The sequence below is a fragment of the Corvus hawaiiensis genome, chromosome Z, assembly GCF_020740725.1.
Source record: "Corvus hawaiiensis isolate bCorHaw1 chromosome Z, bCorHaw1.pri.cur, whole genome shotgun sequence".
NCBI lineage: Eukaryota > Metazoa > Chordata > Aves > Passeriformes > Corvidae > Corvus > Corvus hawaiiensis.
In genome coordinates, this window is record NC_063255.1 from 52,402,427 (window position 1) to 52,425,963 (window position 23,537).

General features: G+C 41.3%; 1 protein-coding gene across 5 annotated transcripts in view; it reads left to right on the plus strand.

Moving 5' to 3' along the window:
- The window catches only part of SEMA6A (semaphorin 6A), a 119,180-nt gene that overhangs the window by 33,373 nt on the left and 62,270 nt on the right, over positions 1-23,537 (plus strand). For all 5 annotated transcript variants that reach the window (XM_048290638.1, XM_048290641.1, XM_048290642.1 and 2 more), the window contains exons 2-3: positions 17,640-17,777; positions 20,143-20,260. In XM_048290638.1, the coding sequence (XP_048146595.1) occupies positions 17,678-17,777; positions 20,143-20,260 (218 nt within the window). In that variant the 5' untranslated portion in view covers positions 17,640-17,677. The remainder of the gene's footprint in view (positions 1-17,639; positions 17,778-20,142; positions 20,261-23,537) is intronic.

Below are 23,537 nucleotides of genomic sequence, written 5' to 3' on the forward strand. Positions count from 1 at the left end.
TCCCCATTTCTTTTCCAGGTTCTTCCATCCACCACATGTAAATAGAACTGTACTTTCAGCCACTTATATTCTTCATTGTGGAAATCTTTGTACAAGTCTGAGAGTAGGATTTCATTTCAAGTCTAAAATATGTTTTGGATGTTGTGGTGGTGATTCATGCCTCATTCTCACTCACGCTGGGCCTGCATGTAGTGTTTGGCTACGAGTGCTCGCAAATCCCCAGCACTGGAGGATATAGGGTATTGTTTCCTCCATCACTGGATGTTACTGGATCAGGATTGCCTTGAAAGCATTGTAGTATGAGAAAATACTAAGACAGCAACCGCACAGCAGTGGGGTGTGGGCAGATGCAGCCAGCATCAGCACGAAGGGGATTTGGGACACTGCATCATCTTTTTGCTTTTGCATGATATGTTCTAGTACATTCCAACCCCTCAGTGTCAGTCTTCACAGTAGTTTCCTCAGGGCCTAAAACACAGCTCCTGTAGGAACACAGCTTGAATGTTACCTCTCACTGTACCTCTCAGTTGATACTACACTGGCTCTACAAATGCCATAATACCTGCTTCTGCAACTGCTCCCCATAGTGAAGTCAATGGGATTTCTACAGGCAGAATGAATGCCAAACTCCACTACTTTAGACTGTAAAAGCTTCCCAGGAGAGAGGAGCACATCTCTCTGTGTCTGTACAGTGCCAAGCACACAGCTGGTGCTCAATGAATAATATATGTATGGGCTTGGTAGGAGTGACTGTTCATCTAGTGCAGCAGAGGTAAAGCATTTTTTGTAGCAAGAGGCAATGCATTATCCCTTTTACTGGTCTATTTTATAATTTGGGCTTTAAATGGTGAAAGTGTATTTGCCAGCTAGTTCAGGGGAAGCTCGTTTACACCGCCTTCACACAACATGTCCCATGTTTCAAATGACAGGAAGGATAGCTAGTTCTCTACAGCTGAATGCATAGTGATTAAACTGTCTGGGCACCAGCAGTAGGCAGCCATGGAGCAGATCATTATTAAGATGGCTATAATTACAGAGTCAAAGCAGCCCCTTGCAGCACACTGGTAATCTGCTTTGAAAACTGGAGGCACAAAGGCATATCGCCTTTTTATGTTGAGGCCCAAGCTGTGTAAAGTAACTGCAGATTTTTATGTTACGTCACTCATGTCTTAAGCTGTTGACTGCTCCTGCCTGCTCTTTGGAGGCTGGCCTGGACAGGGGGATTGAGGTAGAAATAAATGCTGAGCAAAGAGCTACTGAAAAAAAAAGAAGTATAGCTATGACACCTCCACAAGAGCTCTCATGGTATTGCTTTAGTCATTAGCTGAGTGGATACTTGAGCTTAATCAGTATCAAAGGGACATACACAAAGTCATCTATTTCATTAAGCTAATTTGCATTACTCAGCTTACTGAGAATCAAATTTTCATGTATTGTCCATCTTGCTGTCAGCAAAATAAGGGGAGGGGAGGAGTAAGTGGTAAGCAATGCAAGACTGAGGTGTGGTGGTGTTTATTCCTTTTTTCAGGGATACCTGCTAGTCTCTCAGGAGCCTTCATTGCTTTTGGATACCAAAAATACAGACTAGTAAGCTTTATGAAGTTTATTTTTAGTAGAAATGAAACTTCCAGAGCTTTACCAAGTGTGAGATCCTTGAAGCAGTGCATAGTTAGGCTTTTAACTACTGCTGTTTTTGAAGAAGACGGTAAGTGTTGGTTTGGGAGGAGGTGATGGGAGGATTAGAGCAGTTAGCTAAAAAAGACCTTTAGCCTCCTCTGGTCCCAAAGAGACATCAGTGAAGTGTTTTGCGTGAAGCTTCACACAACATTGCAGTCCCAAGGGAAGTGCTGCTGCCATTTATATTGTACCAGATCTGGTTGTGGCTTTAGCAGAAAGCTGTAATGTGCTGAGATGGCTGTTCTTGTTCTTCTGTTTTGTCCCTGGTGCTCATGACACTCTCGTCCTTCAATACTGATTTTTTGTCTTTCTTTCTTCTTTTCTTTCTTTCTTGCTTTCTCTCTTTCTTTCTCTCTTTCTCTCCTTCTTTCTTGTTTTCTCTCTTTCTGAGCAGTAATGTTCGCTATCTTCCTTCTCATTACACTGGAATTTAAACTTAATTACTTGCTAGTGAAACGTATTCTTTTAGTTGTATAATCTGATAATTGTTTGCACATTAAACCTTCAGTTTGTCCAAGAGATTGTGACTGAGGTTTGCTTTTAAATGTGAATTTGTTGTGATGATTAGATTATTCTGGTTAAGCCAAGATGTTTGAATCTAGACATTAAATATAACTTAACTTGATTGATTGGACAGAATGATGGAAATCTTTCATAAGACAACTGAAATATGTGGGGCATCATTCTTCTTGGTACTGAAGCAAGACTGAGTGGTTAATTCTGTAGTCTGTTCCCAGATCCTGAGCAGGATTTCTCAAACATTAGTGTTTTTCTAAAATCTGACTAGGAAAAGATTCAGTAACAACTCTTCTGTTATTTGTGTGACTTTTGTACATATAACTAGAAAAAAATGTCGCTCTGACAGACCAGTTGGTAAAGATGGAAAAACGAAAAAAATGCATGATTTTGAGTTTAATATTTTCTCAGTGAGATGAATCATCATGTTTGTGCTCCTTGAAGTGCAAAACTGTGCTCCAAAGCCGTGTCCCCACTGAAACTGCGAGCAATAGCTCCTCTGTCTTAGGGAATGCATCCCATCTGTGTGCATGTGTGCATGATTCAGTTTTTAAGGACTTGGTACTGGGCTGGAGGTCAACAGTTGAATGTATTCATTTGATCCCAAAATGTTGATGTGAGAAGTTTAGGGTGTTGGAAATCAGTTATGGATGCTGTTATGCTGTAGGAATGCTGTCAGTATTTTTGCAGTTTAGTAACTAAAATGTTTGCTTAGATTAAAAATGGGGCCAAAGAAGACTTATGTATTTGAATCAGAAGAATTGCAGTTGGGAACAGCTTCTCTGGTACCTGTAAAAATTTTTAAAAATCTCCTTCACCCACGCATGTGTGTGTTGTGTATGTGGACAACTTTTCAAGACAATGCCTTTTTAATAAAAATTGCACAGCACATAGCATTCTTGAAATAAAACACAAGTTGAGGAAAGAGTAACCAAAAGGAACTCCAGTACAATAATATCTGCTGGTGGAGGTATTCCTTTTTTCTTTCTATTGGTAGCACTGTTTTAATCTCAAGCAGTATTTTGCCGTATGGGTTGTAGCCAAAACTTTATTTTTTCAGCAAAGGCAGACAAAAAGTAATTTACAGTCCACTAGTTTATAGGAAGGTCCAGCCGGCAATAGAAATGATAGCACTGAAGGGCTGTGTAGTGCACAGTTTTGTTTGGATGATGCAGGACATTGCTTGACTGTAGATGATGTGTGGTTGCTTTGTGACAAAGTAGCAATCAGTAATCAAATTGCTATTGTGGGAAATCATCAATTCATCCATCTATTGTACAGATAGATCTATTCGCAGAGTCAAAGAGAAAAAGTTGTAAGAAGGAAGGGCATAAGTCTGCTTGCTGCTGAATAAGACCAAAGGAGAGGTTTCTTATCCTTGCTCTGCAAACTGTGCTACCTCAGACGCCATATCTGGTTTTGCTAATTAGAGCTGCTTTATTTCAGGCTTGTCATAAAAGAGAGCATACCTTTTGTCTATGTTTGCATTATAAATACCTTGAAAGCGGCATATTGGAAACAACAGTTTTTTTCAGTTTGTGTGTGTTGGTTCACACAGTGCAATTAATCCTACTTGAGAACTGGGCAGGAGGACCTTACAAGGGATGCATGGCTTAGAATTTTTGTCTTAATATGCTTGACCTTGTGTACTTCTGCGCGTGCAGAGCAAGAGAAGAGATTGAAGCGTAAGTTGTGCTGAAAAGATTTCTGTCCTCATTTTCATTTCCAGTCAGGCAAAATTCTTCTGGATGACTGTGTCCCACCCCTGGGGAACACACAACAGGGCAACTCATTTTGTTCCAGGCTGAGGGAAACAGTTATCTTTGGGAGGTCAAGGGAAAGGATGCCTAGCTCTGCTGACAGAGAAAGAGTGTGGGAGTCGGTCTGTCTCCATGGCAGAAAAAGAAGTAATATGCCTGGCGGACTCCAGGAAGAAGGAGCTTGCTCTCCATCTTCTTCATTGTCCAGTACCAGATGTGGAGAAAGCTACCACATCTCTTTGTTTTTTCTGTCTAATACCTGCCTTTAGAGCTTACCAACATTCAGCTAAGAGAAATTGAGTCACGAGTCAGCTTTATTAAAATGTACATTAAAAGATATATTCCAAGTTTAGTTATCCTTTGAACATCAAGTGCTAGCTTTTTATTTATGGGAAGCACCAGCAATCTTCTTTAAGCTGTCCAAAAAAGGAGGGAAGATACAATCTGTCCCCATGAGCCTGCAGCAGAAATAATGTTCTCAGCTTTTGGGGAACGTAAGGATGTGTGTGAAGAAGGGGAGTAACCTATTCCAGTGTTAGGAAAGCCGAATCTGTTCTTGTGTAAGGAAAGCCAAGTCCTTTTACGAGAGAGAGAGACCCTACATGTCAGTGCTGGGAAGGGAAGGGATTGTGGGGAGCTCCTTAGGATTCAGAAAGGAAACATACAAGCATTCTTCACAGCCTTTATCATGGAGGCATCAGAGTTTTCAGCCTCACAAACTAGTCGCATTCTTTATAGAAGCAGTTTACTGTGGAGCATTGCCAGTTCACAACTTCGTCTTGCTAGTCATAGGTTTGTGTTGCCCCTCCTGTGCAGATGCCCCTCCATGCACAACTGTGCAGGTTGTTTCTTCCTGCCTGGGACAGCAAGTAATACTTTTAGGATCCCAGAGGAAAAAAGGCATGGTACTTTTCTGGCAGAAAAAATTGCTTTCTAGCTCTGCATGGGGGAGTGATGTTATGGTAGGCATTGGTATTCAGTGAGGTAAATTATCAATAAATTCCCACCTTTTTTCCTCTGTGCTTTAAACATGTGAGAACACATTCAATATTCATATGTTGGGGTTTTTTAAAATAAAATTTTCTTTGGCATGTTCTCAGAGTGCTGTTTGTTCAGTGGCTGGACATTTTTCTGACTTCACATGCAGTAGGCATAGCTTGCTGGTAAGTGAACTAAGTAAAAGTCTTTCTCCTTTCTGAAAGCTTTGTGAGAGCATTTGGAAGCTTTGGTCTGTCTCATCAAGGTACCTCTGTTGCTGGTGTCTAGAAAAAGCTGGTGCTAACCATCCTGAGGTGTCAGGTGACAGGGTCCTTCAGAGCTTCCAGAAAAGATTTTGTTGGTTAAGTGTTTTCTTTCAAAGTCACATTTTTCGATCAGAAGAGGGTAAGTGCCTGAAATTGTGTTCTTCAGACCTCTTTGTTGCAGCAAGTTATTTAATAGAGAAATTTTCCAAAAAATCTATTACTATTGAGCCATCAGAGTACACTTTTTTGGCATTATTCGTGTTGTTCAGGGTACCAGAAGTTATGAATATGTATGGTCATAGACACTGCAAAATTGACTTCTTCACAAGTGTATGTTGAATGTAGGGGCACTCATGTGCAAAGAATCTCTTTTGCTTCAAGCTGGTGTAGTGATGTTTACCACAAGAATAATTCTGTTTTGGATTGCTACAGGAAAATTTTAACAAAAAGAAATACGGTGGAACATGGTCAAGACCATCTGATTTACTTTCTTTAAGAGAGTAAGAATGCAAAGCAAAATAATTTCTTCTTTTAAAAGATTAGGTATAACCTCAAATTTCACACGGAATTTGGATGTAGTTATTTCCATTTCCTGAAATTAAATGGGAGACTTGGTCCAAAACCCATGTAAAGTTAGCAGAATTTAACTGAGTCTTCATCTGAGTATGTGTACTTTATGAGGATGAAAGTGTTATATATATACAATTCTCTGTAACTGGAAGGCTTATAAATAGGTAAAGCAACCTCATGCATGAGCTGATGCAGGTGGTACAAGCTGTAAAGCAGCTACAGGTCCTTCTGAAGTCCAGTGGGAATCAGTGCTCCACAATCTAGCAGATGTCAGTGTCAGCATTTTCACTGGCATAAACAAAAACAAGCCGATGCCCTTTAGTTGTAAGTGCTCTGTGACTGTGCTGCAAGCTTGAGAGTCACTGCTCTGTGACTGTGCAGGCAAGCGCAGCCTGTAAGACTTGGGTCATACTTGTGGGCAAGGGGGGGATGCCAGATCGGAGTCCAGTTGAGAACACCACACCTTGATGCCTGCCTGGATCTCCTCAGTCTTTCCCAGTGAGCTCAGCACGGTCCGTGCATACAGCCTTGAGTCTCATTGAAAAGTAATTTGATTCTCTGGACTAATGTCTTTTGTGCATTTATTTCCTTCTAAATGCTGGCAGGAACTTAGGTCTTGGCTGTTGATCAGCTCCTGGCAGCTGATCAGTTCGATGTCCACATTATGGAGGCCAACCTAGAATTAGAGGAAACTCTCTCTGCAGCATTTGATATAAATCGCATAAGCAGTGGTAAGAAATAACAGCAGCAGCTTGTCAGCTATGCAGTCACCTTCCTTGTTCCTGCACAGGAATTTCAGTTCTGTCAGGCAAGCTAGGAAGGATTCATTTGGGTTAAAAAACACCTGGCAGGCTTGTTAAAAACCCTTAACTGTGTGTTGCTACTCATGAAGCAGTTTTGCTGAATTCACTTAAATGCAGTCAGCTAATGAATCATTGCTTTTCCTGTGTCACCCACCATTACAGGCTGAAGTTGCAGGGTGTGGGGGAGGACAAGGTTTGGGAACAGGTCCTTGTTTGTCTGAGAAAGCCTTGGTATTTTGGTTAGAGTCAAACTTTCATCAGTGAACCCCAGAGCAAGTCTTCCCATCCTGGTGCTGGTGGATGTTATTTCATTGCTGAGATGATGCTTGCAATCTGTCTGTTACACACAGAGTAGGTTTTTTCAGCTCCATAAAATTATCTGGAATATTAGAAGTGTTTCAGTTTCAGTCACTAGCTGAGTGCTGGTGCCATGAAAATGACTTCTCTTTCTGTGTCTCTCATTATTCGTTGTTGGAACCTGAATGCATGCAATCATTCCTAAAATAGCCATAGGAAGCACAAGCAATATAGAAACATCTTTGTCTTGCTTTGGGGTTTTGGGCTGCATAGCTGAGCCTCCCCTAGTGTGGGACCTGGAAACAGGCTGCGGTCTCATCTGGGTGCCAGTCTGGATTGTGCTTTGCAAAGCCCTGCACGTGGTATCGAAAAGGCAGAGGTTATTTCCCGCAGAAGAAGAGAATGACTTTGCCTCGCTCTAGCAATGAGCCGGAGAATGGATTAGAGGTTTTTCCTATCTGCAAGGAAGCTCATCCATCATGCCCCATTCAGGCAGTCATACTCAGTGGGCTTGTTCTCTCTTGCTACACTGAACCTTTTTCTCCACAGCTTGTCCAAAGAAGCAAAGCAAATAATAACAGAGCTACTGCTTTTGTAGCTTGTACTACAGGCATTTGTCAATGCTGCTTTGACTTCTATGCTGCTCTAATTCCCTCATGCTGTGCTAAGAAGCAGGTGTGAACAAATGTGTAAGGACGCTTGTATTCTTCAGTGTGTGGGTGAATGTGTGTCAGTAGTGTATTTCTGTGGTGCAAGGGCTCATCGTACTCTAACTGCAATCTCTTTTCTTACTTTTTCTGACCCATACCACCTCAATTTTAAGTTTGCCAATGCAATCACATCAGCTATTTGATGTTTCCTCTGAACAAGAGATCCTCAGTAATTAAAATTATCTTAAACTATTCTATTAGCTACAGGAATTGTGATTTTTTTTTTATATTCGGAGGTTTATTGATTATATCTGCATATAGTATTTTTCTTTAAAATATACTCAATTACAGTATTTAGCCTTATGTCCAGGTTAGCATACAGTAACATTTGTCTGAGCACTATCCTGGAAATAGTATTTTTCTTAGGTATCTGTTGACTTCTTGCTATGCCTTCTGTCTTCTTCGTAACTCTGAAGTGGTGGAAAGAAGAGAAGAATGGAAAATATGTCATGCTGGCATATTGAGCTGATCTCTTTACTCATTCTTGAGGATAGGGTACTTTATAGTATTAATTTGTCCATAAAGCTGCTTGGATTTTATATGATTTAAAATTTGGGAATTTACTGGGCATGGGAATCTAGACAGAGCAAAGCTCAGAGTCTGACACTTGCAACTAGCAATTACTAGCAAGCTGCAGGTGCTAGATTGTTGTAAGCATCATGCTCATCTCAGAGGAAAAGCAAGCTAGATAGATTTTCTGTCTCAGAGTCAGATTTATTCTACTCGTTTAAAGCTTCCAAAAATACCAGCAAAAAAACATTGGCAATGAAGAGTAATCATGAAAGATAGAGATCTATGAAATCACTCTAAAGTTTTAACAAGAAAACCTTTCCTGTGATGTGAGCCTTTTAAATTTGGGTGAATGTCTGTGACTGTATGGGCCCATGGCAGTGGATGGTTGTCTGAGGGAGAGAGATTTCAGAGGTGATTCTAAGAGGCAATGTTCCCAGTTAGTTTTTGTTTTCTTAGTACTCGGAGTCTTCTGGTTTTCTCTTCTACCTGTGTCTATCCACAACTAATTTAAAATTTTCTCTTAGGGATTACATTTGTTTTGTGGACATTTTTCATTTTTTGACATTTTGCATTTTTGTGGTAGTCTATTTCATGTTTTTCTTTAATGCTTTTCTGTAAGTTATAGAGAAACTTGACATAACTAATTCATAAACAAATTAGGGGATAAAATTATAAATACATACTGAGAACTCTTTGCTCATCTGGATTTTTTTTTTTTATCTGCCAGGGACAAACATAATTTTTCTTGAAGACTTTGCCAGGTTTCCAGAAGGAAAAGCCTTTCCCTTTTTTCTGCCTGTCTTAACTTGGATTGCTTGACCACACTGTGTCCTTGTGCTGAGCCTCCCTGCCCAGAATATGATGTTGAGGTTTGGCCTGAGTTTTCCTGCCATGGCTAGACTATTGCTGTGTGGATCAAATGGTGCACTCTGCAGTGGTGACTGTTACTTTCGGGTAGTGCATTTTCCACTGCTGGAGTAATTATTATGTAAATGGTAAGGTTCTTGACTATTTGAAGTACTACAGTAGGTTTCATTCACATTTTAGGGTAGGTATGTAGTTTGATATGCTATCAATCACTTCATGACAAAGTTGATTGGTTGCCATTTGGAAAAACAACCCAACAAAATTTGCTATTTCTCTTCAAGTAAATCACGGCAGGTTAAATGAGTCAATTTTTGCATAAATGGATTAGGGGCAGAACTGGCCAAATTGCACAACAGCTAAGCAGTGTGCTCTGATTAACAGCTGACTTAAATGTGAGGATTTGCATTTCTCTACTGTTCCATCACATTAGAACATAGACACTTTAATTTCAAGTGAATGGGACAAGTGTCCTGAAGAATATAGCCAGGGTTCATATTTAAGTGCTTGAGTGTTTCTTGCATTAACAAAAAGCAAAGGAGAGTTATTTGTGATTACACTGAGCTTTAACCATGGTGATATTAAAATCATAGAATCATGAAATTGTTTAGATTGGAAGGGGCCTTAAAGATCATCTAGTTCCAACTCCTACTAGACCAGGTTGCTCAAAGAACCATCCAACCCGATACTGAGCACTTCCAGCAGTAGAACCTCCACAATTTCTCTGGGCAGCCTGTTCCAGTGCCTCAGCACCCTCCCAGTTTGAAGCCATTTCCCCTTGTCCTATCACTACATGCACTTGCAATGTTCATGTGGCAGCTGAGACAATGCTTGCAGGACCATGTGTAACTTTTAATCGGTGACATTTGTAAATGTTGTTGTGAAAACATACCAGACTTTGTGTTTTACCTTTGCTGTCCAAAAGGAGAAGAAAACAAGGGAGGGCACATTTTTCTCCCACTACAGCTTTGGGTCACCTGCAGCTACATAATTTTTATTCCCTCCATCAGATTAGGGAATAGAAGGTCAGTTGACTGGCACTGATATTTCCCAGGCAAAATGAGTGTTGGAGAGAGTAATGGTGTTGCTGGTAGTGTATCTATTTTCTATTAAGCATGCTGAGATGAAACAGCAAAGTATATATTAGAGGTGGTGTTCTCTCCTGTCAAAAGGCAGTGATTGCTACATTTAGCTCTCAAATCAATTCAGAATCTTGACAGTTTTGCTGAAGTCCCACAAATAATCAATAAAGCTATTTTTATCTCTTAAATGAGTGAGACTTTTAAAAATAATAAAGACATCTTTGTAATGACTGACCAAGCTGTTCCAGAGTTTAGGTCTATTGCTCTGTATGATTGGGGGTGTTGAGTGAAAGAGGTTATTTAGGCATTGCCTTTGTTCCATTCTGCAGGTTTATAACCCCAAAATAAAATTGCAAATGTTTCTGGCAGTCATCCTCCAGGCACAGATGGCTTTCCTCCCAGTTTTGGCAAGCCTGAATTCAGTATAAAACTGAGCAATTATTAGAAAGTGAAATATTGCATGATATAATATCACTACCACCACCATCAACATCATGACAAGTGGAGCATTTGTTGTTTCAGAGCCGTGTGAGAGAGCTAGTGCCACTGCGTTACCCCTTCCTTTACAACCTGTACCTGTGCTGCTGCTGGTGATGCACAGATAGATGCATCTTGCTGGAGCAGATGCTTTAGCAAGGAACTGTGGCCATTTTCTCATTTGCGTTGGCTCTATATTTCAATGCAAATATCACTGAACAGGTGGCTGATGAGGCCCCCGTGGACTGTTTACAGTAAAGGTTACAACCAAAATCGATAGGCCTGAGATGCTTCTCATTCCATCTGGGGGATGTTCATCTTCCATCTGACTGTTTCCCCTCTGAGCAGCAGCATCCTATTAACGCTGCAGTCATCAGAGATGTCTCACTCAGGTCAGCAGAGGGTTTCTTCTATTTAGGCCTCCATTTGTTCTTCACATTTTCTTCTTGCGCTGCACTGGCAGGAGCAGCAATGTGGATCTTGAGAGGACAGGTTGCCGGCATTAAGCATGCTGAGTTTTGCCTACTGACTTGACACCTGCTACTCTCGTTCGACAGGCTGAGGCTCATCACTGCTGCCTGGGGGTTCTCCAGATCTTTTCAGTTTATCACTTACTGAGGCAGGAGGTAGTGATGCCACATATCATAGGTGACACTATTGTGCATGGGGTATGGCTTTGTAAAGGTGCAAATGAGGGGAGAGAACAGTTGGTATAGGCTCAGGTTTGTGTAAACCTGAACAAAATAAGCAAGTACCCCTGAAACTTGCGTGAAAATACTTTGTATTTGGGCCAAAATTTTATTTTAGATGCATTTTTGCAAGTCTTTGTGAGGAAATCTGCATGGCCCGTGTATCTGTGTTTCATTAAACTAGTAATGAAGTCCATATTATTCTTTTTAATGAAGGTAGGTACTGTTGCTTACTGTATGTGGCAAAATCGCTCTTACTGGTTTCTTTCCCTTGGGCCTGATCGTCATGCCTGGCATGCAGCCCACAGCAGCTGGGCAATGAGTAAGCAGTGCTGAATTCAATTATAATGCTAGTAAAGCATGTATAGCAGAGGGCACCCATGCAGTACTCTTATAGTCAGGGAGAACTTTTTGATATGCACAAATGGGAGAGAGTGCTGCTTCATTCACATAATTTAGGGTCCACAGTGTTGCCAGACAGGTGTGGGCTTCCCTTAGGCACTGCCTCTCTGCCCTCACCAGTGTTCAGGAGCAATCCCTTGTTACTATGACACCTGAAGGAGTTCAGGTGATTACACCAATGCATTCATGCACCAGTCTCTCTGGCATAAGGGCCAGCTACCTGGCGTGCAAGAGTGCTTTTTTGGCCACATGAAATGTATGGCCAGCTGTAGAGACAACAGGAGCAGAACAGGAGAGGAAAGATGAATGATGGCTGCACCATCAGTCACAAAAAGATGTTGGAAGTTGGTAGTGATGATGGGCATGGAGCTGGCATTGAGTCTCTGTAGCCACCTGCAGCACCATTCAGGTGACTGAGCAGCAATTGGTAGAGAAAGGACAATACGGGTGAAGAAGCTGTCCATCCCAGGCACTGTCCTGCCATTGCCAATTCAGTTACAATGTCTGGCACTCCATGCTGTGTCTTGCTGATAGCCACTTGTGCCTCATCTCTCTTGAGCTTCCCAAGCACCTGCTGAGCTTCTGTTCACTCATATCTGTCTGATCCCCTTGGCACCACTCAGAGCAGGCATTTTGCACAAGCCCTTCTGCTGCCTGGTGCAGCCATGCGAGGTGTTTGAGCCGCAGCTAACACACCACACAGACAGACTTAGACAAAGGATGCTCTCCTGAACAGCTCTGCTGTGCCAGCCTAACTTTCCTCATTCTCTGGAAGCTGCAGCCTTCAGGTTGTATTCCTCTCTTTTGCTGTTGTTGTTGCATTACTCCTAATTCCTTCCTCTGACTTGCGCAGAACTCTTGTCTTTCCCTTTCCAGGAGCTGTGAATTTAAAAGGGTAAATAGCAGTGATGGTGTTTTCCACTCAGAGGTTTCCAAAGGCTTAGCCAAAGGAGTTGAAGGATGCTTGCCAGCATCTCATGGCAAATCTGTACCATAGCAGGGAACAGCAGGCAGGTTGGCCAACTGGTTTGTGTGCTCTGCCTTCAGCGCGGCAAGACATGTGCTGTGTAGGTCAATACCTGCTTTTTATGTATGGGCAGATCTTGCTCTGTGAGTCTGCTTTGATGAGACACTGAAGTAGGACTTGGGCTCCTAAATCACCTGTGTGCCTTTAAAGCTCTTACCACAGAAGAATCTCCAGTCTTTTAACCTCTGTTCTTCCCTGCTTTTTAATGGTACTTTTGCTTTTGATGGTTATGATTCTAAGGGCTATTTGCTGAGTATTTCCAGGACCAGTTCATGTAGGCTGCTGCTTTCCCTGTTGTTCACTTTTCTTTATGCAGTAGTTCAAATTCATCTGGCTTTAGTTTTAGTTTCCTCAGTGTTTGGTTAAATGCTGTACCTTCTTGCTGGACTGTCTTTTTGAAGAATAAATTATTTGTACGTATTTGTAGAAATGAAAGAGTTTGTTGAAGACAGTCGCAAGTTTTTAGGGCCAGTAGGTTTCCTGGCCTTGCTTCATGCATAACACAGACCATGGAATTTTTTCTGGTGATTCTCACATTAAGCTTAATAATTTGTGGATTGAAGTGCAGCTGTTGTGTATGAACACAACCGATCATAGTAGAAAGAAGTTTTGTAATAAATGAATATAACAAGATCTGTTCATTACAGAGCAGTTTTACTGTGCCATGGGAAAATTCATGGTTGCATACTTTGATTTTTTCTTGGAGTTACTCTGGGATTAGCTGAATGTACAGTGAGGTCAAAGCTATAAGATGGGAGGTTTTCTAACATGAAAGGGCATCCCTTTCATTAAAGATGTGCCTATGCAGTCATTGCTATTGCTGTTGAATTTGCTCTCAGGATCAAATCTGGCCTTGCACTTTTGTGGAGTTTACCTGGAAGTTCGCTCATCTGTTTAGATTTTTCACTGGATTTGTGTAACCCTTCTGGAACAAACAAGCTGTAGATAGAATAACCTTCCTACTAGGGTATTAGGGCAAGAACCACATAATTCTTTGCCTAGCCAAGCAGATATTCTATATGCATGTCCACCCAGACTGTTGTAAATGCTGAAAATACCAGGCAGCAAAAAGCAAAGCTTGTCATGGTGGCTTCTTGTTGGCTTGAATAGCCATGGATAGCCATTGTGGAAGGCACTTGGCACAGGAAAATTAGACTTTTCTCCTTGTTTTCAAATGATAATTACTTTCTTGGCTTCAGAAACTCCTTCATGCCAACAGCATGAATTTTACAAAAGTAAATTATCCTATGCCAAGCATGTATATGTGGGTGGTATATGTATATGTATATGTATATGTATATGTATATGTACATGTATACATAGACTTTGACTAAGTAAAAATAACAGTAATAGCAACTATATTGTGCTAGTATCCAAACATACTACTTAGAAGTGATTCATCTTTGGGCTGAAGTGCACAAACAGAGAAATCTCTTCCACCTCAGAAGGCAAAACTTTGATTTCTATATACATTAAGAGATCATGTGGTTTGTTTATATTTAATTATAATAAGACAAAAAGGAGGGAACACACAAGTGGCCAGAACAAGATGTCTTACATAGGTATTTGAAACATCATCTTCAGAAAGAAGAATCAGAGCAGTAATGTATGTTCCAAAAAATTCCTATTTACCTTGGTTTAAGAATGCAAAAAGCAGATTATTTGTGGGTTTTTTGAAGCTTGGAAGAAATCTAATCTACTCTGCCAAGTCAATGACTACAAGTCACTGGATTAGACATAGATTATAAAACATGCTCTTAAAAACTTGCAGGGCTGTATTTTAATAGCATGCTTGATAGTAAAAGACCATCAAAACTCACTCTTCTTGTCACCGGTAGCTTCCTTCAACTAGAATAACAATGTTTCGGACTAGGAGAACTGGAGTTCTCAGGCCCAGTTCTCTCTCAACCAGTATGCCTCAGCGCAGGCCAGATTGGGTTGCAGTTCACATCTCTCCATGAAGGATGGAGAGCTCTTCATTGATGTTTGCGAAACTTTTATTTTGAGACAGTGCCTGTACTCAGTTGGCACCACTGTCTAACTACTTGTCTTCATCAGACACTGCGTTCACAAGCACTTTTGATTAGCAAGTAGTTTCAGCACAGTTGCAAGTGAGAACATTTGCATCACTCCCGGGGTCCAACCAGAAAGAAAATTGTACTAAAAATAAGTGTGACCTTCTTGAATCCACACTTCTCTGAAATCCCACTGAAACAGTATGGCTCTTTCTGCCATTGTAAGAACTACATAAGTGGCAATATGTTTGAATAATTACCTCTGAATAAAAAGCTGCCTTTGGATGCAGCTTAGTCTTCCTCAGTGTCAACTTATTGGCACAGACACTGATACACGTGTAGTCCATTTGAATCACTGACATGTCAAAGTAGATACTTTGCATACGCATCTTGTGAATTTGAACTATGTTGGTACCAGAGCAACAGAGAATTATGCTTTTTTCCTCTCTTCTCCCTCTTTTCTTGCCCAAAAGAATCCCCTTAAGAAGGAGAGAGAATTTCATATGCTTATAAACCTACCAATCTATGTCAGTTCATTTGCCAGTTTGGGGTTTTTTTCCCAGGTAAAAGAAAGCAGATCTGGCCCAATAGCATGCACATGAAATCACAAAGTAAGCTTGCAGGGCATTGTTCATTTTCCTGGAAGCTTTCTCCCATACAGATTTACACAGAGCAGCACACACGTCTGAATGAGCAGTAGAGACTGATGGTGCAGAATCACCCATGGGGAAAGTTTTTCAGGTTCTAAAGGGGAGTGGCAGAGCTGCGTCTGCCATACTGTGATGCTTTCCTCACAGGACACTCCTTGTTAGATAGTGAATTGTGTGCTGATAGGGAGTAACAGAAAGCAGCTATTCTTATGCTCCAGAGTCTCACTGTGAGCCAAGTGGTTTGAATTGTTAGCCTGCAGACTGATACTGTGGATGAATACCGTTTAAGTGGAAGAACTGGATTGCTTCCTAAGTTCTTCCCATTAAACTATTTTTGCTCATGTACATTTCAGAAAAGATTTGTACATTGGATTGTAGCAATTTCAAGGAGAAAATAATTTCAATCAATTTGTGTAGTAAGGCATTTTGTTTTGTCATTTTGCAGTGTACTTCCAAGGGCAAAATTTTTAAACCAGCAAAGTGACATTTTGAAAAATTACGTAGAGATAAAGGAATTAGCCCCTTTAATGTGTGTATCTTGTTTTTCATTAAAACCTTTTTGAGGGAAACTGTTTTTCCAAGCATGCTATTTACTTCTGCTGCTTATTTCTTCTTTGGGCATTCCAAAGGGCCCCAAATGACAACAAATAGAAAGAAATGGGTCCTATGCCAGAGAGCTAACAGTCAGAAGAAAATGTAAGAGGTGACTAAAGAGAGAAATGGAGGAAATGCATAGAGAAAGTGTCTGCAGGCAGACATAGCTATGTCAGTAATCATACAGAGCTATTGGCCTAACCAGTGCTAGATGGAAATGCTTCTCTTGGGGCTTGTATGTACTATCTTTTAGTATGCATTCTCCTATAAGGTATAACAGACAGTGTCTGCATTGTGTTGCATTTGTTTGTGCTGTTTTTATCCTTTGCCATCTATCTGACACTTTGTTAAGTTAAGGTGTCAGTCATTGCCTTACATTATTTTTCTTTTCCTAGTCTTGGTCTAACTTGGTCTCTCAGTTATTTTGTTAATAGAAATAGAGAATCAGCCAAATTTCCAATTTGCATGTTGAAATAATAATAGACTAACAGAAAGTGTAATAAATCAGTAGTCGTTATGGACTCTATCCCCCTGCAACAGATCCCCCCTTCCAAACCATTTATAGGAACTGAAATTTTATTTGAAAACCAGCATCTGATGAGGCAAATTAATTATTGTGACATTTTTCAATTGGTTAAAAAATGAGGAATCCAACATTTAAGACTTGCTAATGCTTTTTTTGGCATCAAGACAGGAGACACAGGTATCTAATATTAAAGAGTGCTGCAGAAGGGCAAGTTAGCACTTTGTTTGCCAGATTAAGTTTCAAAGACTATGTAGGTTATGAAGTTTGACTTTCTGCCCATGAATCTTGAATGACTGACAGACCACTGTAAAATAGCTTTGTTCAAAAGGAATCTTTAGCAGGCAGCATCAAAGGTTTGAAATTCTGGAAGGGATGAAAAGAAAACCCCACTTTTGCACTGGTTTCCCCTACAGATCAATGTCTTTGTGAAATTTGCCTGAGAATTATGAAGTATTTACTGTATTATGTGCTGTTTTCTTTCACTGTATCCAGAGACCTCAGTGGTTCCTTTTATCTTTAAGATTTAGGGATATTTTTGTACATGAAATCTGAATGAATGAATGAATGAATGAATGCATTAATGGAACACAGGGAAAAAAATGCTGGATTTAGACAGTTCTTTTCTTCCTTATTTTATCACAAGTTGGGTATTGGTTTTACGACACCTAAATTTATGGGTATATATTTTTATGGTAAAGCCCAATGACATGTTCTGAATGCTCCATCAAGTTGTCTCAGTGTTTCTTCACTTGATTCACAACTCTGCAGGGTATGAATCAGTCCTGTAGTATAACTCTTAATCTCTTTTTAACCAGAATAATGTAGTGTGGGGGTTTTTTTATTTATGGTGTGTGTCATCATGTCAGCATCTAATTATGTTAGCCAAAGAAGGGGAAAATAAAATATTTCTTGGAAAACTTGTCAGCTGTTGATCAGTGCAGGAGATGAAGCATCTTCATTGCATAATAAGCAGCAGAAGCAGAAATTTTTTTGTAACACACAGGTCCTTAAGTCTGTCCTTAAGCAAGATGTGGCCCTGCTGGGGCATGGGCTGAATAATAACTGGCTTTGCAGGGCAGTTCCTGCCTAGAAACACAGCATGTCTCCTCAGGCCTTTCCTCCTCAGTGAGAGGCTTGAGGAGGACAGCTCCCTCTACTTTTCACAGACTCTTTGAAGCTCTGGTTCAACAGAAGGCACTTAAACTCTTGTTTGTCTTCCACAGGGTGAAGTGAAGAAGTGAAGCCTCACAGCTGAACTACTATGAGGTCAGAAGCCTTGCTGCTATATTTCACACTGCTACATTTTGCTGGGGCTGGTTTCCCAGAAGATTCTGAGCCTATCAGTATTTCGCATGGCAACTGTAAGTATGAGGAGGCCAGAGGACTTCATTTAATACTGATCAGGGGACGTCAAATCAACATTATTTTACTACAGTTGCAGTGGATAAAGTTGATTTTTCTTGATTTCACCCATATCAGCCACTTACGTTCTCAGATACTAATTTGGGAACATGACTTTTCACATGGTCTTATGATTTGTTAATCTGATACAAATAATTGAACTTACTTCTTTAAGCTCAGATGGATTCTGCTTGAGCATTAGGCATTTTTTTCCCAAGCCAGAATTGTAGCTAAAAACCAAATCAAGACAAAGAATCTTTTATGACAGAAGCTCTCCCTTTTCTTACCAGTAGAGATTGGCTAACTCTCCAAAATCTAGTGTAACACCAACAGCTGCAAGTCATATTGAAATTTGCTGGCTAAACAGGTGGAGAGCTTTCTGTGCATTTTACTCTGGACTTCAGGCTTGACTTAACTGATTCTTTCACATTTGTTTCAGCTCAGTTGTGATTATTGCGAAGAAAATTCTTCAAAGTTTCAGATGTTTATAAGGATGTTTAGCATCTGGGCCTCTCCCTACTCTTGCTAGGGTGTAGCAAGTCAGCCAAGAGCAGGCTTGTGTTCAATTCTCTTTTTGTTCAGGAATTTGGTTTTTAAATTGTCCATGTTTACTGTGCTTTGTAATGACCTTGGCACCCATAAACTTGTCTGTCATGTGTAACACCAATCTGAAAGACAAGACTCCAGGACACACCTGATGTGCTGCAAATGTTAATAGACAACTGGGATACAAGAACAGGGAGGAATTGCTCTGAAGTGAACCCAGGTGAAACATGGTTAGTGTGACCACTGGATCTTCAGCACCAACATTTTCACACTCTAGAAGGGTAGTGCTAATCATTCTTGCAAAAATGTGCCAGCCTTGATCCTTTTGGAGAAATAGAACATGGGATAATTTTTCCTCTGCAGCATGGCATGCTGAAGTGGACATGAATGCCCCCAGTTTGTTCCAGATCCATGAGTCACAGAGGAAACATTACTGAACAGAAAATAGCCTGACAGTTAAACTTGGCATTTTGCATGTAGGACATGGTCAGAAGGATTAAACTTCTGCATGTAAATCCTGCCTGGTGTCTTAATTTATTTCTTCAAGAGGTCTCAGCATCTGGTTCGGAGAGAAGTTCCTTTTTCTGACCAGTTTTGTCACCAGACTTTCTGGCACATGGTGCTTTGAGGTGCTTTGCTGAAGCCATGCTATGAATCAATACTTTGGCCAAGCTTTACAGGTACAATGCTTTTAGGAGACAATAGCTGAAAACACTGAAGCAGTAGATGAGTTTCTAAAGAAATAGACTCCCTCAAAGAGCTGCAATTTTCTGGGAAAAATTTATGGGGAAAAGGCATAGCTAGATGCTTGTCAGCCCTGTCTAACATGCACTTGCAGCAGTTCTGCAGTGATAATGCTCATCAGAGGATCATCCTCCTCCTGTCTTCTGTCTTTGTATTTACTTAATTAGCTCCTTGTTTGTGCACCTAGATGCCATGATCATATGATGTGTGTGAATGTGAAGTGGCCCTGATCAGAAGTGCTCCCTGTTGCTACAGGTTGTACACTTATCTGAGGAGCAGTGGAACACCCTGTGTATGCTGAGTTCTCACCCAAAAAAATACTGAGAATAGACAATAAATGCTCTGGGTGACTGGTAGAGGTGGGGAGGAAGCTGAGTTGTTGATAGCATAAGCCCAGTACGGGGATTCCAATCAGTATTACTGTCCAGTTGCCAGGACTGGAGCATCAGACTAGTTGCCAAAATAATGTGCAGTGACTTTCACTTCATAAGTTCAAGTGGTGATTTCCCACCATTTCTCAGAAATCCCCGCAGCTGCTCTGTGACAGCAGTCCAGTCCTGTAGAAAACCCAAGGAACTGGCAGTTTGAACCAAGGGGAGCCAAGGCTTTTGCTTTAGCCACTACCAGTCCAGTCATGGTGGTGATTGATGGGCCACTGTGGGACAGCTTTGTCCTGATAGACGTGCTTTGGCAGCCAGGAGCAAGCATTTAAGCTCTGCAAGCAGTGAAAGAAAAACTGTGAGAAAGTGCCATATACCTGTGTGCCAAGAGCTCCAGAACAGATTTATACTTAAAACAACTCACAGTTTTTGTCTTCTACAAAGGTGATGACTTTCACCTTTGCAGCTGCAAGGACTGTAACCTTGAAGAACTCTCCAGCTCTCTGTGCTCATGCCTTCCAGCCTCAGGGTGTGCTTCCAGAACACAACAGAAACCACAGGTTTTGGCTATAGCTGGGCCACTCGGTGCTTCATGTTAGCACAATTTCAGTTTGTTATTCTCTTTTGACCCTGTTGATTTTTTTCCTTCCTACAGATACAAGACAGTATCCGGTGTTTGTGGGTCACAAACCAGGGCGGAACACCACACAGAGGCACCGGCTGGACATCCAGCTTGTCATGGTCATGAACAGGACCCTCTACGTTGCTGCTAGGTCAGTAATCTCCTGCTTCACCAATCCTCTCTTACTGCTTTAAGAGGAGGAAGGAGAAGACAAGGAATATTCTGAGTTTTTCTCCGATGGACACATTAGTTTTAGGACTGTTACACTCAGAGAGAGTTTTGCAGCCTGTTAGAAAGGCATATTAGAAACCTTGCTAGGTGGTCAGCTAAAGTTTTGTGATATGCTACACCTGTATTTTAGGACTGCATGCGTCTGCCTTCCTTTGAAACCTGCAAGAGGGAAGTTGCCAGAGAAATAACTTAGTTCCGTGGAAAAGCAGTTCCATCCTCATCCTTTTATTCCGCCTGAGCTCACCAAAAATGACAAATTTTAGAGCATAATTCTTCTGTGCACAAATGCATTTTTTGATAAGTGTTATTAGAATGTAATTTTGCTGATTTAGGCATGTTTTTAATACCTTAAGACCAAAAAAAGAAGCAAACATGCTTCTGAAAGGTTAATTGAATTTAGTGTCTTGCTTGGAGAGCTATACTGTGCAGACATGAGCACCTCTTTCTATAAAATTGCACATAGAGCCACCCATTCAGTTTGCCTAGCTCATCTTGCACTATCAGCCTCAATGGAGCTACACCCATTACACAGCTGCCAACCTGGCACAGATCAGATATTAACACTTCATCTCCCTACCTGTTGTTAGCAAAGAAGATTGAGGATCTTAGAGTGGGAATTACATTAGAGATGTAAAATGAGTGCAAGATGAGTCCAGATTAGCAAGGGTGGGTGGTACTGATTAGCAAGGGTGGGTAGTCCAGTTTAGGAGCTCTTGGACCCAGATTCTGTTTGGGACCTCCCTGCAAGCTGCCTCTCAAGTAGCAGCTTGTTTTCTGCCTGTTTTCTGGTCCTCCATTGGAAAAATACGCACCTTTCCACATGTGCCACATAAAACCAGGCTGTTGCTGCAGATGGGAGAAGTGGTGGGTGGGATGGCCAGGAGTGAAGGGGAACAGCTGCTGAACAGGCAGCCTCTCACCACCAGCCCTGTCTGCAAAGCCCTTGGCAGCCGCTGGGAGCTGCCTGGCTTTCCTCGCAAACAGCCACTCCCCATCTTCTGGGTGGTCAGATGTGTCCTGTGGGGGAAAGCTCCCTGTGGATCTCCATGCGGCACCACGTAATTGGTAATTGCATTACACCAGCATGGTCACTGAGTGACATTCTCAGTCCCTGGCTGCTAGAACAACACACCTGTTCCCCTACCCAGCCATCGCAGCTGCTCTGGATAATCGCAGCTTCCTCGGGCTCCTTGCATACCCTGCTCTGCATGGGGTCTGGCTGGCAGAGCTCAGGGTTCTCACGCCAAGACCTTGCATCCAGTCCAGGCAGAGAGCAAGTATCCTTCCACAGGAGCTGCGGTGGTGTTGGTCATAGGGCACAAGGAGAGGTCAGCCCTGCGGCAAGTGGCAAAGCCCTGCGCTTTGCCTGAGTTCAGACATTAGTATTTTTGCTGTGTTTAGTGGGATAATGAGTGGGGCAGGGCAGAGGGTTGAATAAGTTTGAAAGGTGGTGGCAGGATTTCCTCCTTTTCATAGCTGAGCTCCCTTTGCTTTCCTTACTTGTTTTCCTTTAAATTAGGAAATTATTTGCAGTGAGACAGTGGTAAATCTGCTTTGCAGATTTTGTTCTGCTGTTTTCCTAGTGTGTTCTCAGACTGAGATTGATGCAATTAGACTGTCACAGTGCCCAAGCAACTGGCATTACAGCAGGAAAACCCAGAGAATGGTTCTGGGATATGAAACCACTGTGTGCACAAATTATATGAAGAATGCTAATGTTTGGGGGATAACGTGTACTAGTATGTGAATATGCGTTCTTCCCTATTTGTATAAAACAACTTGCTACAATGAGAGTGCTTATATAGTCCTAGGGTTGTGTGACCTACAAAAAAGAATAAAGACCTGGTCTGTTTTCTACTTACACAAGCACGAAAAAAATCTTCTTACACTTTTTTCCCTTTGGTAACTCAAAACCTCTTTGACGTATTCTTTCTCCCCTCCTTGTTGCTGAATAAAGTCCCTCCTGGTCTGACAAGGCTGTGTGATACAAGTTAAAATTCAAAGATAATTTTTATCTTTAAGTAACAAACTTCAGAAAACGAGTCATCCTTCAGTATCTAGTGTGAATGAAAGTTTGTAACCCAAATACTGCATCTCCTTCAGAGGCAGTAGTAAATCTAGAGATGGAAAGCAAATTTGTACACAATCAAAGATGTTTGCCAAAGACTTTTGTAACAAGATTCATTGAAAACTGTAGCTAACATAAGTCTTCGGTCTGTTATATGAGATATTGCTCTCATGCTTTTTTTAGACATTGAAATATAGTGATCCTAAGTTTATGTTTTACCAGTTATCTGAAAAAACAATCAAAACAAATGGTTAAATATTGAAAGTTTTTATTTTAGGTTGGGGTTTTTTTTGTTTGCTTATTTTAGAAGATCCAGTGTTGACTTTTGCAGACAGTTTCAGTGCAGCAGAAACTCAGATTTGAGAAGTGCTAACATTTTATTAATGGGAAACTGGCATAGACTAAAATTTCTGTCAGTTCACTACTTGTTTTGTCACATGGGATACATGACTCCTGTATTAGCTATTACCAAATAAAGTTTTGTGTCGCTGCAGAAAGGCATTATTTCATATTATCCGGCAGAGATACGCAGCCAATATAAATCAGAGTAACTCAGCCAGAGGCCATAAAGCTTTACTGTCTGAATATCTGGCTTGCAGTCTCAAAGGACCAGCTCTGTCATCTTTTTTCTCATGGGAAGAATATTCACATGCCATCTCTCTCGAGCTCACCCACACCCAGGCACACACACCCTTTTCTAAGTTTGCTATGTCTCCTCCTCCCATTGTCTCGTGCAGTGGCAGCTTTTGTTCACATTACCTGCCACCCCGTGCATATGAAGGGAACAGATGAGGAGCAGGGGCTAGGATGGCTCTCTCCTCATTTGCAGTTACCTGTTTCCAAACCATGCGCCAAGCGCCAAGGGTCGTGCACAGCCGGTGGCATTATTTAAATTCCCTTCCTCGACAAGATTGTGCCATGGCAACAAAACTCCGTTCTGCTGACTGGAGGTGGGAGAAATGTAAGCTCTAGGATTAAGTAAATTTGTGTTAGAATAACTTAATTAGCAGCAAACTGTACACATACCACAGCTAGTAGATAGTAGGAGTTGGGCAGCAGCGGGAAAAGGAGGGAGAGGACAATCCCACATTTTCTGTGATTAGGGAGTCCTTCTCTGAATTTGACAGTT